The following is a 17,079-nucleotide window of genomic DNA, read 5'->3' on the forward strand; positions in this document are numbered from 1 at the left end:
AGAGAAGAAAATTTTTTGGTCGCTCCCCGGAATCGAACCCGGGACCTTTGAATGAGAGGCCAACACCTTAACCTCTAGGCCACGAGAGCCCCTATATAGGACTTTGACCCTGTTATGCAGAGCCAGTCCAAGCTGAAAGGGATACAGCATCCCAATAGAAAGAGAGAGGTGCTAGATAAAGTTCTCCCTGTATGGGAATTGAATTTGGGTCCTCTGCATGCAAGGGTAAAGTGCCTAACCACTACACCGCCTACACCAGTAATAACAGATAGTCGTATCTTATTAAGTTATCTTATCTTACCTTATTTGAGCTGATCTTATCATGTCTTACTATCTTATCTTGTCATTTTTTATTATCTTATCCTATCCTGTTATTTTATATTATCTCATCTTATCCCAGAACCTTATCTTATCTTAATCTTATCTTATCAGGCCAGAGACCAGCAAACCTGTTCCAGAAAAGCAGTCTGGCTTATCCAGTGTCAGGGCTATGGACTCTGAGACGTTTCACTTTGTGAGCTACGTGCCCATACGGGGACATCTCTTTGAGCTGGACGGTCTCAAACCTCATCCAATTGATCACGGTGGGTTTATTTATTTATTTGTGAGGATGCTTTGATCTTTATTTCCTTGTGAAATGGGGAGACGGTTAGGGGAGGAGAATAGGAGCCAGAAGTTTTCTGACATTGTCAGCTCTTTTAGATCCAAGAGTGTTGGAAAGAGTCTCTTCTTTGCGTTCCCTTCCTAGATCTCAGGGTTAGTAGATTGCTTGTTTTTCAACCCGCAGTGCAACTGCTTTTAGGTATGTGACCACTTTTCCTACTTTGTAGGGTCTTTTCAGGCAGCCACGTTCTGATTTCGAAGGCATTGTTGTTTTGGTTTTTTGGGGGGGTTAAATGCTGGCTAGAGTATTTTCAGTTTTGGTTGAAGTTAAATTTGAATTTTTACCTGGATGACGTCCAAAGCCTACTCTTATAGATTTTAGGACTACCAAGGGATCTTTAGTATGCACAACTTGCACAGGAGACCTCTGAGATTTTTATTCCTTATCCATGATGGATCGATCTTATTGACCCTAAGATCAGGTGTGTGGCTGAAAGACAGCAGTTAAAAGAAGCCGGGAATAGAAGTAGAAAGAGTCAAGAGTAAGGGAGTTAGGAACACAAAGGGGGCAGAAGGTTGGGGGGGAGGGGGGAGGGAGATGCAAGCAAATGACAGCATCGGACTAAAGAACAGGAAAGGAAATCAAAGGTGAGAATTTTAAATTTTTTTTACATCAAAGTAACACTGTAAGACAGCTGCTTTTTTACTTGACCATCAGTGGCTGTCTAAGACTAGGACAATTTCGACTGTACTGTAAATTAATTAATATTACTTGCCTCACTATTTTCCCTATGTTGTTTTTTTCACTCTCCATTTTCAGGCCCATGTGAAAAAGGTGAGGCCTGGACGGAGAAGTTTCGTCGTGTCATCACCGACAGACTGGGAATGGCCACGGGCGGGTATGCTGCTGTTTTATTATTGTTCTTTGGTCACTGAACCAGTTTACAGTCAGGATTATTTCATTTCTTTTTACTTGAGTCATAAAACGAGCTTTTTGGGTGAATTATTTCTTCTTTTTTTTTTACTTAAGTCATTAAACCAGCTCTTTGGGTGAATTATTTTGTTTCTTTTTATTTGAGTCAGCGAACCAGCTCATGGGCTGGTTCGTTTAATTTCCTTTTTGAGCTTTCATTTTACCCCCTAAAGCTGGTAGTACTGATTTTTCTCTTTATGTCGATGAATTTTAAAGGCAACAGTCTTTATGACAGTCTTTTTCAGTGTTTCAGTCATGCAGTAGTGTTGGAAAATATGGGTCTAGGACCAAAAAAATTTGTCAAATTTTGAAAGAAGATAGAAAAATGGGCTTAAAAGAATAAAAAGAGGTAATGGGATCTCTGTGAACTATTGGTAGGTCTGATGGACCTATCAGCAAAGTTTAACTCAAACCTCATCAAAGATTGCACTCTTATTGTCTAAATTGACAAGATAGTATCAAAATCAGTGGAATATTCAAAGGTAGAATAAGAAAAAAAAGTTGAAGAGTGTGCTTCTAGTGATTTAGCATTATTCAAGTCGCATTTTAGAGAGAAACATGTAAGTTGCAGGAAAAAAAAGAGGGAAATTTAGACACCAGGCTGTGTACTTAGTATGCTGTTAACCCTTTTAGCCATTGCCACCAGCACTTGTGGCGCGTAAAACTGTCCGTATGCCTAGCCACCGGTTCAATAGTGAGCAAGACCCTGTCTCCAACCCCGCCCGCCGGAGGCAAAATACGTTCAGAAAACAATGTTTCCTACACAATAGGTTATTGATTATTTTGAATATCACTCTGATTAAGATGCTGGTAATGACAGGGACTATCCTGAGTGGAATATGGATTGTGATTCTGACGATCATATGAATGTTTGTTATATATCGCTCAGGAGCTCAGGCAGTGGGGCACGATAGCCTCAGGAGGTCAGGGCTCAAAGGGTTAATGGATAACTAGTAGTTTCTCTAGTGTGGCTTACTTTTGAGATACAGTAGAGTCTGTGTAAACTGAGCTCGGTTGGTCCCCAAAAGCAAAGAAAATAGAAACCCAAATTTTGTTTCTTCGCTAATTGAACGATCTGTGTAAAACCAAAAAACACGTCTAAACCTAAAAGAACCTGGCGGTCCTGCAGATTTCAGTTTAAGGGGATTCCATTGTGTTTGTATTAGTTGTGAAAGTCTACTTCATGAGGTGTACGTGACTGACACATGCTGTAGTGGTAATGCACACCTCATGTTCAGTACTTTTTTTTTTTTTTTTGTTTTTTTGAAGAGATAGTTCAATGTTTGCTTTCAGAAAAATCTTTCAGAGTTCGCTCAAACCAAGTATGAGTTGGTTTTGTTTTTGTTTTGTTGGTTTGTTTGTTTTTTACTTCAAAGATATTTGCATCATTTTCTTGTGCTATGATCCAAAGTATTCTTTATTCTTCAATCTTCCACAGATCCTTTTTATTACCTTGACCTATGTACCAATGCCTGTTTTATTTGTCCTCTTACATCTTCAGTGAACCATATCACGACATTCGCTTCAACTTGATGGCAGTTGTCCCGGACAAGCGCCAGTTGTTAGAACAGAAACTGTCAACTCTCAAGACAAACCGCAATATTGTTCTGGAAGCTCTACAGCAGGTAAGATGCTGGATTTTGGAGTGGAGAGTGTGGTATTTGCTTTGCTTTGTACTCAGCTCAGCATGATGTGTACATTATTTTTAGCAATATTTGCAAAACTATTCATTCTTTTTTTATACCCCCATATGACATTTTTTCTCTTAATTTTGTGTGTGTGTGTTTTTTTAAGAATTGTAGTGCCTCACTGATTGCCCCATACTCCTGCCCGTCTCTGCGGGTGGTAGGAGGGTGCTGCTGATAGGTCCTACTTCTTTTCTTTTCCTCTGTTGTGTCTGTCTGCCTGTCTTACTTTTTTCCAGCACTACAGGACCATTATTGTGTTGATATGCTTATCTTAACTGAAATAAATAAATTAACCTTTCCATCTTCTCCTCCTCTTCTTCGTACTCTTTATTCTGACACTGTTTCATAGATAGCCGAGGGAATTGTATGATCAAATATAAGACAAAGATACGGGTGGAAGCTCCGGCGATGTGATGAGTTTGTTGTTTCATTTAATTGTGGGAAGATCTTTTTTCTTTTCCCCTCCTCAAAATATTGTCCTCAGTATATTGTTTGTTTTGGAGGGCAATCTTTTTGCCAACTAAGAAAACTTTTGGGTTTGATACTCTTTTGTTACAAAGCACTATTCTTGTACAAAGCACTTTTCTTAGATGTGGCAATAAGCTTGATCATAAGATAACTCTTTTTTTTTCTTTTTTTGGTAATACGAAAGAACATTTATCATTCTGTTGGTTTAGCATATTTATTCTTTTTCTGTGCCCATCATAACACCTATTTCCTTCCCTTTTTCTTACTCATTTTCGTCAACCCTTTTGTCACGCTTTTGCTTTATTCTCCTCACTGGTTTATTATTCTCCTTGTCATTTCAAAAATTGTAACAGAGAAAAACGTTTTTTATGAAGAAAGAAAAGAGGCAGTATGTGAGGACTCCTAATGTATATATATATGTGATGGATAATACAGAAGTGATCCCCGGCTGTGTATTTTATGTAACACCACAAACTTGGTCTTGAAATACGTTAATGAAGATGAGAAATGATTCAGTCATCATCTAGTTTATCATCTCTATCCCAACATTTTGATAGATAAATGAGTTCTGTTTTCACCCGAACTATTGCTGTTGGCTAATTTCCTAGATTGAGACCCCGCTACTTTAGTCTCATTTTTAGGTATTGCCAGTCATATGTTCTCCATGTTCCCGAGTCTGATATTATTAGTTCAGCAAAAGCACATAACTTCGAAGTCATTGCTGTTGACTCCCTCGAAGCCATTTTCATCTCATACTCAAGTAATTTTCACCATCCCCCACTTTTTTTTACCTGTTTTCTTTACAAATCCAGCTGCTGGATGCCAAGGTAATCTCAGAACTTGTTTGCAGTTTCTGGTTGACAGGCTTTTCTGGCATCAGATGCTGCCAGAGGCTTTTGATTGGTTTTAGTTTTCCAGACGTTATTGATTACCGGAAATTGTGGTTTTATTAGTCTTTAAATGGCAAAATGAGAAATTGGGGGTTTATTTCTATGTAACACAAAGAACAGGATCAGAAGCTGCAGTTTGTCAAACATTAATGGAATTTCTTGACATTGTTTATTATTAAAGTTTCGTTTTTCTTATGGATGCAATAACATTTGAAACTTTGATGTAAAATTCATTGAATTCAGCCGATGCTTTTAATTTCACTTATTTTGTACTCACTCCTTTTCCTTCTTCTTTGGCCTTTTGCCTATTTTTATTCTTTAATACAACATGTACTTTGTAGTACACTGTATATGTTCAAGATACAATCTACACATTTCAATCACAACAAAATGTTTGCCTTTGTCGCATAGTTTCATCTTTGAGTGTAAAGTCTTGCTGCTAAAGTTTTCAGCGTTGCAGTAAGTCTTCTGAAATTGGAGATACAATTTACCTTTTATGGTGAGGGACAGGAGTTTGGATCATTTGTTTAACTTTTTAATCTATGCCAGAGCCCTATTTTTGTACGAAATCTGAAAGTTTTCACCAGATCCTGATTTTTTCCCCCCTTGAGATCCTGACTTTAAGATTTCATAGAGTGGCAGGTTTGGATTTATTACTCAGTTTACACTATAGGATTATTGTGTTTTATTTATTATTTAATTTTTAAAGATTTTTGTTGGGCTCATGCTAGGACATTTGTCATTATTTTATGTAATTTCCTTGAAAAATGGACCCCAGTCATGCAAGGTTTACCCCTTTTCTGATTGACACTACCTCCTTTTTAGTTGAAGTAGTCTTAAATAACAAGAAGCATTGGTTGTCCTTGAAGTGGTGATTTGGTTTTGAAAGCAGTAGTAAAAAGACCATAGCTGATTCATTATCACAAAAGAACTAAATCATGAACAAAAAAACAAATGACGATTAGGCTGTCTTACTTCAGCCTTTTCTCAAACAAATGTACTTCAGTTCCTTCAAAGAAGTGTCGTTTCTTTCACTTGTCTCTATGTTATGTCTCTGTGCAATGTCTCTGTGTTGTCTCTCTTTAATGGAATCTGCAAATCTGTGTTCATCTCAAATCCAAAAATGTTCATATATCTCTCGTGCACCGAAATACACTTTATTTCAAGGTTCCATAATGTAGTCGTATCAGTGTCATTACTTTTCCATAACTGTATGCAATTTCTAATAATTGCAACCAGTAAATGAAGTTTTCTTAATTAATGAATTATTAACTAAAATGATTGATATTATACAAGCAGTATGTGTTTCCAGTTTTGGATAGAAAATGTCAAGGGCTAATAAGACTGGATAAATTAGTATTGGAGAGGAGAACGAGTATTATTTTTAGACGCCTAACCTGTATTTTCTTGCTCAATTTTACATTAGTTTCTTGAGGAATAAATGTTGTATGTGAATTAAGTCTGTTCTATAATTTTATCGTTGGTAAAAGGGAAAAAAATGTTCATTGTTGTTTTCAACTGTTTCTTGTTTGTTTGTTTTTGTTGTTGATTCTTTCACTGTTTTGAGGTAGAGTATGTTGCATGGTGACACCACAGCAGACAGAATAGGCCTACATCTGTTTGTTTATGTTACAATTACAGCTGAACCAGCTCTAACGACCTCCTGTCCGAGACAATCACCTGTACAAACAATCCCTTTCCGCTTCCCCCCCCTTTGTTTATTCTTTATTATAATGACCACTGCCTAAGAGGACCACCTGTCTTAGATTATCTGCGTTCTCCTCGGCAATGGGTGGCTATCTTGGACAGATTCGTCTGTATATATGTACTTAGTGAAGTTTTCCTGACCAACTTTCATTTCAGTTTGAATCAAGTTTTTTTTTAAACTGCTAATATCTGTTTTGTTTGAGTTTTTGAGATTTGATCAAGTGAAAGTTCCAAAAACAGTTAGGACTGCTGGATTGCATTTTTGAAAGTCTTACTTTTCTGTTTAGAAAGTGTGCCATTGTTGTTAAAAGATAACGTTAAATTACATCTAAATAGCTTACAGCTACTGAATTTATTGCAACTATTGAGTGATTCAGACATAGATAATTACTATGAAAGCTAAAGTAAAAAATGAAGTTGAGTCTGCTGGTGAAGATGGTGGGGATGATGAAACCTTTTCATGATCCATCTCACAAGGAAGCAAGAAAGAAATAAGAAAAGAAAGACAACAAATATTGAAGAGAAAAGTTTTTAAAAGGTCAATAGCGGAGCAAAATAAACAAACGATACAGCTACTTCCACAGAAATGAAATACATTTTAAAAGTATTTTTGTTTTGTTTTGTTTTTTTGTTTTTTTGTTTTTTTAAATTAACTCATTTGATATGGAACAATCAAGTGTATGATGTAGGAATATGAGTAGCACTGCCTGAAAGCAGTTTTGTAAAGCCTGCGTCTTTAGGACACATGTGGGAGGGGAAAAAATAATGCCCGATCATAGGAACAAAAGTCGCAAGGTGAAGGAGTGGACCGTCTGTGTTCTGAATATGCTCGTGCGGCCGTTTTTTCTTAAATACGTTATTAATATGTTTCAGTTTTATGATAACATTATTCAGACTAAGACTTACGTATATGTTGATTCGGATTTGATGAAATGTGTTGTGTGTTTTTTTACACGTATTCTGTGTTGCATGCTGTTGAGAACAAGGAAAAAATTTGTACAGTCAGATATGTATAAATTTGTATGTTTTGTGTGCTATTGTGATTCGGGGATTCTATATGGGTATTTTTACCCCCCCCCCCCCTCCCCTTTTTTTTCTGTCTTTAGTCCCCTAGGGTAATGACTTACTAAAGCCCCTTCTCCTTTAAATGAGCAGTAGGGTGTGTACTGCGCCTTGACCCATTCTTTTTGATTTGTTTGGTTGGATTTTTCTGGTGTAAATTAAATCTCTGAAAAAGTTGTTTTTGTTCAGAGCCACCATCTGTCTTGGGTAATGTTATGGGAATGCTGTGTCCTTGAACAACTCTTTTTGTGAAAACTTTTGAAACTTATTATGATGAACTTTGCTGTGGATATGGTTTAGTTCCCCTACAATTGTTCACCTCTCAACTTTCGGTATTATATTTGTTTTACCTTTGTTAAAATAGCCGCCCTTTAGTTATGCTTGTGGTGTCCTACGAGTTTGCATGGTCAGTGTCCGGCCAAGTTTCGTCTTCTCTCCAGTAGGTGAAAAGATTTTTTTAGTAGAGGTTTTACGGTGCTCGCAACTGCATAAAGTCATATGAGCGCCATAGGTGAAAAGGGACTTTAAGTTAACTAAAGATCCCACTTACTACTCCCTGGATCCTTTACACCCTTTGAAGAAAGGCCAGAGCGTAGATGTTCCTTTTATGTTGTCCTCCCACAGTCTTTCCTGTGTTGCTCTCCTTATAAATCTTTCTCCTGGCACGGTTCAGTGCTGAAATGACCGGCAAAGGAGATTGATCTGAAGAAAGGATATCTCGTCTAGTGTGTTTTGATTTTGCACTTTACTGCATTAATGATACTGATCGATTGAATTTATATGGCGCATATCCTTACTTGAAGGTTGGCCTTGATACATTTTTTTTATTTGTCCCTAGGATTTTTTTCTTTAAAAAAATTGATGGGTGGAAAAACGAGTTATTTTTATGAGCGCATGATTTCACCACGATGATACACATGTTCAGTCGAAATTGTCCAAGACAGCCACCCATTGTTGAGGAGAAAAGTGTTTGTGTAAAAAAAAGTGGACGTCTTGGACAGTCTCATTATAGTAAGAAAAATAAACAACAGAAGATGGGAAGTGGTGGTTTGTACAGATGATTGTCATGGGCAAATGGCCGTTACAGAAGGTTTGATTGTATATAAAGGTATCATAACTGGAACAACGGTTGCAGGTTTAAAGTTGTTCAGCTATAATATGTTTGCTTCATGGGGAATTCTGATCATTCATTTCTTTTTAAAATAAATATAGATCTAGGACCTTTCTGCCTGGAAAGTATGTGTTTTTATAGATGCATCAAGTTGAGAATGTTTGTGGGTGTTCTAGGGTCTGCTGGGGTAATGATAGTTTTGTAAGGCGCATAGAGCATGCAGTAGCGTGTGGGTATGCGCTTTGAAAATGCTGTTATTATTATTATTATTGTTATTGTTATTATTATTTTCATTTAAGGACTAATAAGGTGCTGTTTTTAAGAGAACACTTTGTGTTGACTTTATCTATATTCCTGTCATATTTCTCCAAAGATAAGCTCCAGTCTGACACTACAGTCTGGAAATATGCCACAGCAGACAGACACCTTTTCTGCTTTTGTGAGCTTGGGACTCAAGAATTTACCTTTCTCCACAACTTTTTAGCTTGAAATATATCTCTCAGTATGTTCTATGCTATTGTGCAAAGCTTTTCTTCCGATTTCTATTCATCTGGCCTGGAGCAATATTTGTACACCGATAATACTCATAGTTATTGATTTATTGGTTAGATTTTTTTCTACTTTACAGAGTGGAAGGCCATTGGTGTGGGGAGGGGGGGTGTTAGTCTACTATGAAGTGTTATGAGTTTATATTTTGATTTCTGTGGAAACGTATTTTATCATTGTACTCGGAGAAGATTGTGTTCAGAAAGCAGTTTGCCTGTAGCTGACAGTGTTTGATTGACATGCATTTTGAATTTGATGGCGCCCTCAGAATATCAATGAAAATCTGTTGTTGGATTTGCTAGTATTCTTAATATGTTTGCTCTAGATTTCTCCCTCTTCCTACAAGTTTCTCTTTCAGTTGTACAAAATTTATACAACATGCTTTAGTTAGAGGGAACAGATACTGTTTGTAGCCTCGAAAATCACTTGTGCTGTTGTCATGGAATGTATTTAGTTGTTTTGTTTTGTTTTTGTTGTGCTGCACAGAAGTGAAATACAACTAAGGTTCCATGTACTTCTTGTTTTGAGCTGCTTAAGTATACGTGCTGTCCATGTTTTAAACGCCCTTTCTTCATTTTATATGTGACACATCTTTTAAAATGACGTTCAAATTGTTAAGATTTTTTCCTCTTGCACACAGCTATATTTCTCTACTGTTTTCAAGAGAATATGTCGCGTGTAATAATTAATTATGAACTTGTAGTGTTAATGATTATTGATAGCTGAGAAAAGTTTTAAATTGTGACCACCTGTGAGATAAATGAGGGGTTCAAACTTCAGTTGAACTTGTCTAAGACAACTGCTCTGTGTCGAAGAGAAAAGTGGTAATCTTAGACAGGTGGTCCTATTAGACAGTGTCATTATAATGCGAAATGTATTTTAGAAATGCGGGGGAGGGGAGGGAGCGGTCATTTATACTGGTGATTATCTTGGACAGGTGGTCACTAGAGTAGTTTTCGACTTTGCTTACTTGTGTCTGAATGAGCTTAGACTGGCGAGACATTTTGTCTTTTACTCTCATCATATCATGTTGTTTGTATACAAGACTTTTTAGTTGGTTCCAAGTTAGTACATGTACCCCCCTCTCAGAGCTTAGTAAGTAACATTTTGTTTTTCTTTTCTTTCTTTTCCTCTTTGACCTTTGACACAGGTTGTGTCTCCGGCCAGCAGTGAAAAGTCTGACTCGGAAACAAAGAGTGAGGTGAAAAAAAGCGTGACTTTCACAGCAGATCCGTCGGTCATGGCTGCAAAAAGTAGCACGATGTCTTCAGATCCGGCCACTAGCCTTGGCCCGTCCACCTCGTCCACTACCTCTGGATTGCCGTCAACTTCGTCGACTTCACAGCTGATCTCTACTTTACCTCTTCAGGTCGTTGGATCATCTAAAACGTCCTCGTCATTACCTATTTCTATCTTGAAAGCACCTGCCTCATCTTCCTCCTCATCCGTATCACTGTTAACATCATCTGTGGTTCATTCGTCGTCGAGTTCTGCCTGTTCAACATCTGTGTCTGCGACTTCGTCAGCCTCTTTATCTGTGACCAGTGGGACGACCGTCACAACGTCTGTTGGCACGGACTCGTCCAATTCTGAGGATGCTGCTCAGATGAAATTAAGATCTGCGGTGTTGTCGTCGAGCAAAGTTCCCTCAGAAATATCGAGTCAGATGTCATCCTCACCTTCCTCTCTCTCCGGAGAAGACACGATTAAAGCGACGTCTTCGGAGGAAGATAACCCCACGCCAACAAACAAAGACCTGCAGACTGTGAAGAAAGAAGAAAACGCAACAAGTGATCGAGACGCCCCAGTCAAGCAGGAGGTAATGGATACGTCAAATCCACTTCAAAATCCAGACAGTGAGCCTACCATCAGTATCAAGGTGGAAGTCACTAGTGCAGTATGTGGGACAAACTCGGGAGATCCGAAGCCCGGGGCAGGAATGGAGGTTAAGTCTGACGTGACCAAACCGCTGAGTATCGAGACCAAGTTCAACAACTCCTCCCCGTGCGCAGCCAGCAGTGAGAGCACGGACACGGCCTCGGAGATTGGCTCCGGCTTCAGCTCTCCTGGCAGCCTCAACACTAGCTCGTGTCAGAGTAGCCCGCAGTTCTCGGATGGGACCAGCGGACCGGGTATGTATGCAGATTATTGCGGGTGTTTAATGTGTCCTGCGCACTCATATGATGACCGTATGCAGTTTGCGAGCGCCATTTTTGAAAAAAAGATTGTTGGGGCTTTTTTGGGGGTTTTTTTAGTCAGTCTTTTGTTTGGTTTTGAGTTTAATGCCTTACTAAGTTACTAGACAAAACATTGATAATTTCAGTTTTGTAAAAGTTTTACGGCGCTCGCAGCTGCATAAAGTCACAGGAGCACGTTGATTATTTATTTCAAAGGCAAAGTTCTTGTCCCAGTGGTTTCATGTAAGAAAATTAATAGAAAGAAAAACAGAAGATAATCCAAAGTAAACATCAAATAAATACGTACATTATTCGCATTATTTAATAACCTGTTAGATAGCTTGTCCAATTTCTCTTTATATATACTATATGCATATATTTTTATACAATGAACCTATGATTTGCAAACCGTTTCAGTCACCCTAAAACAGATCTTAGTCCTTTCATTCTGGGTTGTTGAAACAGCCTCTACTAGTTGTATTTTTAAAAAAACTTAAAATAAATGTCGTGAATACGAAAGGGTTCATGCTTTCTGTTCTTTGGATTTTCTTTTTGATACTATACTTGGCGTAAAAAAAAAACAGACACCCCTTTTTGAGTGTTTTTTGTATTGAAAGACTGATTTTAACCAGAAACAATCTCTCTATAAGGAAAGTTTGAACATTTTACAAATCAATTACTCAAAAAATAATTTTGAAAAATGAACTTTATTTCCTGAAATTTGATCTTTTAATTGTAGACCCTAAAATGAAAAGTCACAGTTAATACCGCGTATAGCCGCCGTAGCATTGGCAACTCCTGTGCACCTCTGCCGCATGCTTCGCAAAAGTCTTTGTATGGGATGCTGTGGAATGTTGTTCCATATGTTTGTAAGTGCTGTACATAGCTGATCCAAGGTGACCGGCTGAGGTCTAAGGCGTCGGCGCACTTATGGTTCTCCGTCCCTTCCACTCCCTGGCTGTCTTGGTAGCAGGCCGGAAGCGATCTCGTAGGTGCAAGACTCGAATGTTCCGGTCATGGGCTGGTGTTGTAGCTCTAGGACGACCCGTCCGGGGACCATCCTGCACGGATCCAGACGTCTGCAAACGATTCATTAGTCGATATATCATGTTTCTTGTCACATTGAAGGTCCTTGCAACATTCGCTACTGGCGTATTGGCCCTCAGCATACTAACTGCCTGATTGCGCTCTTCGTTCGTGAAATGCGGCATGCTGTATCTTTAGATTTAGATGTTTTGAAATGAAACTTTTAACGTTTTATTCTTGGCTACAGATAAAAGATGTGTTAAACCCAAAAAATAAAATTAAAAAACCAAAAACGTTCGAGAAAAATGACAAAACACGGTTTTTAACAAAACAAGACCTGAGCTTTATTAATTGGGCACCTGATCATAAATGCAGGCAGATCAGGAGCGTCAAGTGTTCACAATAATGTGCGGAAAATTTCAGCTCAATGGGTTTTCAACTTTTCTTGAAACACGCAATTAAAATGTGTCTGGTTTTTATTGACGCTAAGTATATTAGCTCATATAAAATATGAATTTTTATTGTAAAAAGAAATCGTAGGCCTGTGACATGTAAAAATGTAGAGTATTTGAAAATATTCCTTGACAAATTAATGTGAATGGCTTCAAATTATATTTACAACTTTATGTTGTCATGTCCTTTCTGGACATGCAGTTGGGAGTACATGATATTATTTTATTATTGTTATTCTTTTGTATTGTAGTGTGGCCTCTCCTTTTTTTGTTTCAATATTTACAATACAAAGTCAGAACACTTCTCTGCAACTTGAATAAATGGTCTTAGTAATGAGATGATTATATAAGTGCACATAGAATCTCCTCTAACAGCTGCTTTCCAACTTTCTATTTCAATTTTTGTAGGTGATTGGCGGATGCTCTGCTGTGGTTTGCTCCTCCTTTCCTACCAAACATCTATCATCCTTATCTGCCCCCGTTTTTGTGCTTGTTACTCCCATGTAACACCTATGTAACACCTCTAATCTCTGGCTCTTATATGAACTAATTCTGTGTGTTGAAAGTGCTGTAAAACTCCTAGTAAAAAACAACATTTTGATTTTTCATTGTCTTTACTCAACAGACGGTGAGGTTCACCACCACCATCATCACAGGGACAAGAGAAAGAGGAGGTCCAGTCAGGCCTTCACACCAAAGGTTTGTTCAGTGCACATCTCTCTTTAAGTAAGCCCCTACTTGAGGCTCTCATCCTCTGAATCAGGGATCACTAAATTTTTTTCTAAGTGAACCGGATAACTCACTGAATGTCAATAATTATTTTGTTCAATACTTTACACTAAATTCATATTCAATTGAGAGAGTGGCACATGAGCTAGAAGTTATAAAATATATCATGTTTAATTTGCACGGTAGAGTAGAATGAAATAGTTAGATTATCTCGAGGACCAAGTAAGAACACATCTTTCAAGTTTGTGTTTTTTCCCCCCACATGGATTTGGCAGCAGATTTGATGAATTGATCTCATTCAAGCTGCAGATTGGTGACCCCTGACCTTAATTAATCTTTTACTAGAAGTTATGCAGTCCATGCCGGCTTTAAGCACGGTCATCGGGAGAAAGCTTAAGCGTGCTTAATGCCGAAGCGTGCTTGAGTGCGAAGTAGACATAATCCAGAGATTTTCGTGTAGAAAATTTCCGGTGCTATTTCCCTTTGTTTGTAAGTAGGTCTGTAGCGGTCCTGCAAAAGTGTGCACTGTTATTTGTACCCACCATGGTAGTTTTTGTTTGCTTGTTTGTTTTTGTTTTGGGGTCGAATGGGAAATGAAAACTTAATTTAGATGGCCAGTCATGATACAGCGCACTAGGCCTACACACTGCTGGTGCGTACCACTGCCCACTGTGCCACATTCATACTACCGCCTTTATCCCACCTCATGCGTCATCACAATACATAATCAGGATTAATGGATAGCGAGGGTTAAAGGTGAAATCACAGCCAGCCTCCCTTTCTTGTCTTCCTGACTCTCTTTGTATTTTTTTTGTCTGTGTGTAGCTTTGCCCTAGGCTAGATTATCCTATGTCTACGCTCGCGGCTGTGTGCATCTCTCTACTCTCTACCTTCCTCTCCGCCAGTGCGAGTGTGCGTGTGTGTGTCTCCTTCACCTGCGTTCTTTGTGTTTCTCTTAACACACTCACTGCTGCGGTGTAGACTATGTTCGAACTTCGATGGGTCATCATAAAAGTACTGACTAAGTCTTGTAAATGAAGCATGCTTGAAGCTGAAGTTACCGTGCTTAAAGGCGTGCAATTTATATAGCCAAAATTCGGTAAGAGCCGTTTAGCGTGTTTGAGTCGGAAACGTGCTTTATGCCGGCGTGCTTAAAGCCGGCACGGACTGTAGTAGGCAACTTATTTAGATCAGTCCCATTGGAATTGAGTTTTTAGGGAAATTGCTGCCAAAGTTTGTCACTGATGTGTATTGTAAGAAAGTCTTCCAAGGTGGTTCATATTTTGTCCTTGCTCTTTGATGAGGATGTTGTGATGTAGTTCTTTTCTGTGTGTCTTTGAATGTTGCTCTCAGTAACACATCTGATCTTCCACAGTTAAAATACTCTTTGATGAGGGTGTTGTGATGTAGTTTGCTCGTTTTTTCCTATCAAACATCTATCATCCTTATGTCTCCTCCAGCTTTTCTGTGTGTCTTTGAATGTTGCTCTCAGTAACACATCTGATCTTCCACAGCTAAGATACTCTTTGATGAGGGTGTTCTGTTGTGGTTTGCTCCTTCTTTCCTTTCATACATCTATCATCCTTCTCTCCTCTAGTTTTTCTTTGTATGTTACGGTCCAGTAACACCTCTGATCTTCGGCACTTATACGACCTATTTGTATTGCAAGTGCCATAAAACTTGTACTAAAACTAGCTCTTTGATTACTCCCAACTCACTGTGGGACAAGTTTGAAAAAACTTTGGAGAATTTCCATCTTGCAATGTATACCCACTGTTTCAGCTGATAAAATCTCAACTGATGTTTCTGCAGGATCTCCTGGACTTATTGAAAAATGTGGAAAATGAAATTGAGCTGTGTGAAAATAACTTGAAAGAGGAGAATGAGAAACGTAAAAAGTACAAGGTGAGTTTTGTGTTACACCCCCCTCCCCCCCCCCTCCTTTTTGTGTTTCTTATTCTCTTGCGCGGGTGTTTGGCGGGTGCTCTGGTGTGGTTTGCTTCTTCTTTCCTATCAAACATCTACAGTGGGTGCCGCATTCAACGAGAAGTCATCTCCAACGAGGCAATCCTTAATCCCTGATTTTTTTCCTCTATATCTCTTTGTAAATGTACGTCGGCTCCAATGAGGTTGCAAACAGACCGAAGTCGCTTTCAACGAGGTCGCATTAACAAAATAAAAGCAAGAAAATGTTTCTCCTTTCTCTCCATCTCACGTGAAGCTCAAAGCCCATCACCAATTCCTAATACATTGCATTGCTAGATCTAGTATGCCTCCTAATATGGGCCCCAAAACCGAGAGGATGAGCGAGGGTTAGCCTACTGTAGAGACGGGAGGTGGTCGTTGGGAACGCGATGTGAAACTGGATGAACTCTGGATGGGTAGGTCTAGATTGAGACCTTTTTTTTTTTCAATTTTCTTTTCTTCCCCTGATCAGAAAATCCAAGCTCCCGCCTTTACTTAATGTAGATATCTAGGCCTAGATGTGAGGGGGTATGTTTCCACACGAGAAGTGTCCAGGAAAAATATAAATTAAAATGCAAAAATGACGGCCAGAACACAGCTCAAACACGCACACACTGATGCTGTGTGAGATTTTCGTCATCAGGGGGAGCAATTGTTTAAGTTTTAATTACTGGTATTGGTACATCGTGTAATATATGAACCGGTCTCCTTTCTTTACTTTTGCCTTTGTCACGTTCAACGAGAGGTCGGATCCAACGAGGACAACAAGCCGGTCCCAGCAACCTCGTTAAATGTGACACCCACTGTATCATCTTTATCTCCCCTCCTTCTTTTTTTATGTTTGTTACTCTCTTGTTACACCTCTAATCTTCTGGCGTTCAAATGACCTTGTGCAGTTGCGAGCGCCATAAAACCTATACTAAAACAAATTCTCTTCCGACACCTCTAATCTGCGGCACTTATATGAACCAATTGCGTTGCAAGTGCAGTAAAACTCTTACTGACTAAAACAAATGAAAAAAGGAAGGCCGGGCTTGACACCTGTCATCATGGACGTGTTTGTCAGTTCGCTACCCTGGAATTACGAAGTTCTATCTGCTCAGTACCCAGTTTTGAGAAATTTTATGTCAAAGATTTTGAGTTGCACATCATGTCAAGCTTTGTCGAATGCAATTCTTTGAATATCTTGACGAAGACTCCGAATAGTCTTATGATTTTTGATAGAGCAGATAGAACATTTGGTTTCTGACCTCATGGTCTTAGTAACTCAAAACAGCCAAACATGTCTGATAGAACTTTGTAATTCTGAGGTAACGAGTCGGTGCCCCACTTCTTGTCTTGTCACAACAGGCCTCCCATCTTTATGGGTCTCTACTTTTATGTATGATTTCATGAAGTTGTATACCGTTGTCGGAGCGGGTGGTTGGAGGGCGCCACTAGTACCGATAGTTTGTACTTCTTAACTTTCCCTCTGTTGATTTTGTTTGTCTGTCTTACTTTTTCCCAGCACTAAAAAAATACCATTATTGTGTCAATGTGCTTCTCTTTACTCAAACGAACACAAACACTGTCAGATTTTACATTTCAATGTATGGTGTAGGTGGGGGGGTTTTTCTCCCTTATTTATTTCTCCTTGCCTCTACTCTGCCAAGCAGCACAGTTGTTATTAGGTCTGTTGGGGG

The 17,079-nt window shown here is 38.8% G+C and overlaps 1 protein-coding gene across 1 annotated transcript in view; it reads left to right on the forward strand.

The window, feature by feature from the left end:
- LOC101854555 (ubiquitin carboxyl-terminal hydrolase calypso) overlaps nucleotides 1–17,079 on the forward strand; it is a 24,038-nt gene that overhangs the window by 5,886 nt on the left and 1,073 nt on the right. The window contains exons 6-12 of the mRNA XM_013079891.2: nucleotides 433–584; nucleotides 1,424–1,502; nucleotides 3,078–3,201; nucleotides 4,545–4,559; nucleotides 10,199–11,180; nucleotides 13,329–13,402; nucleotides 15,245–15,337. Coding sequence (XP_012935345.2) covers nucleotides 433–584; nucleotides 1,424–1,502; nucleotides 3,078–3,201; nucleotides 4,545–4,559; nucleotides 10,199–11,180; nucleotides 13,329–13,402; nucleotides 15,245–15,337 — 1,519 coding nt within the window. The remainder of the gene's footprint in view (nucleotides 1–432; nucleotides 585–1,423; nucleotides 1,503–3,077; nucleotides 3,202–4,544; nucleotides 4,560–10,198; nucleotides 11,181–13,328; nucleotides 13,403–15,244; nucleotides 15,338–17,079) is intronic.

Source organism: Aplysia californica, unplaced genomic scaffold (assembly GCF_000002075.1).
Source record: "Aplysia californica isolate F4 #8 unplaced genomic scaffold, AplCal3.0 scaffold00067, whole genome shotgun sequence".
Classification (NCBI taxonomy): Eukaryota; Metazoa; Mollusca; class Gastropoda; order Aplysiida; family Aplysiidae; genus Aplysia; species Aplysia californica.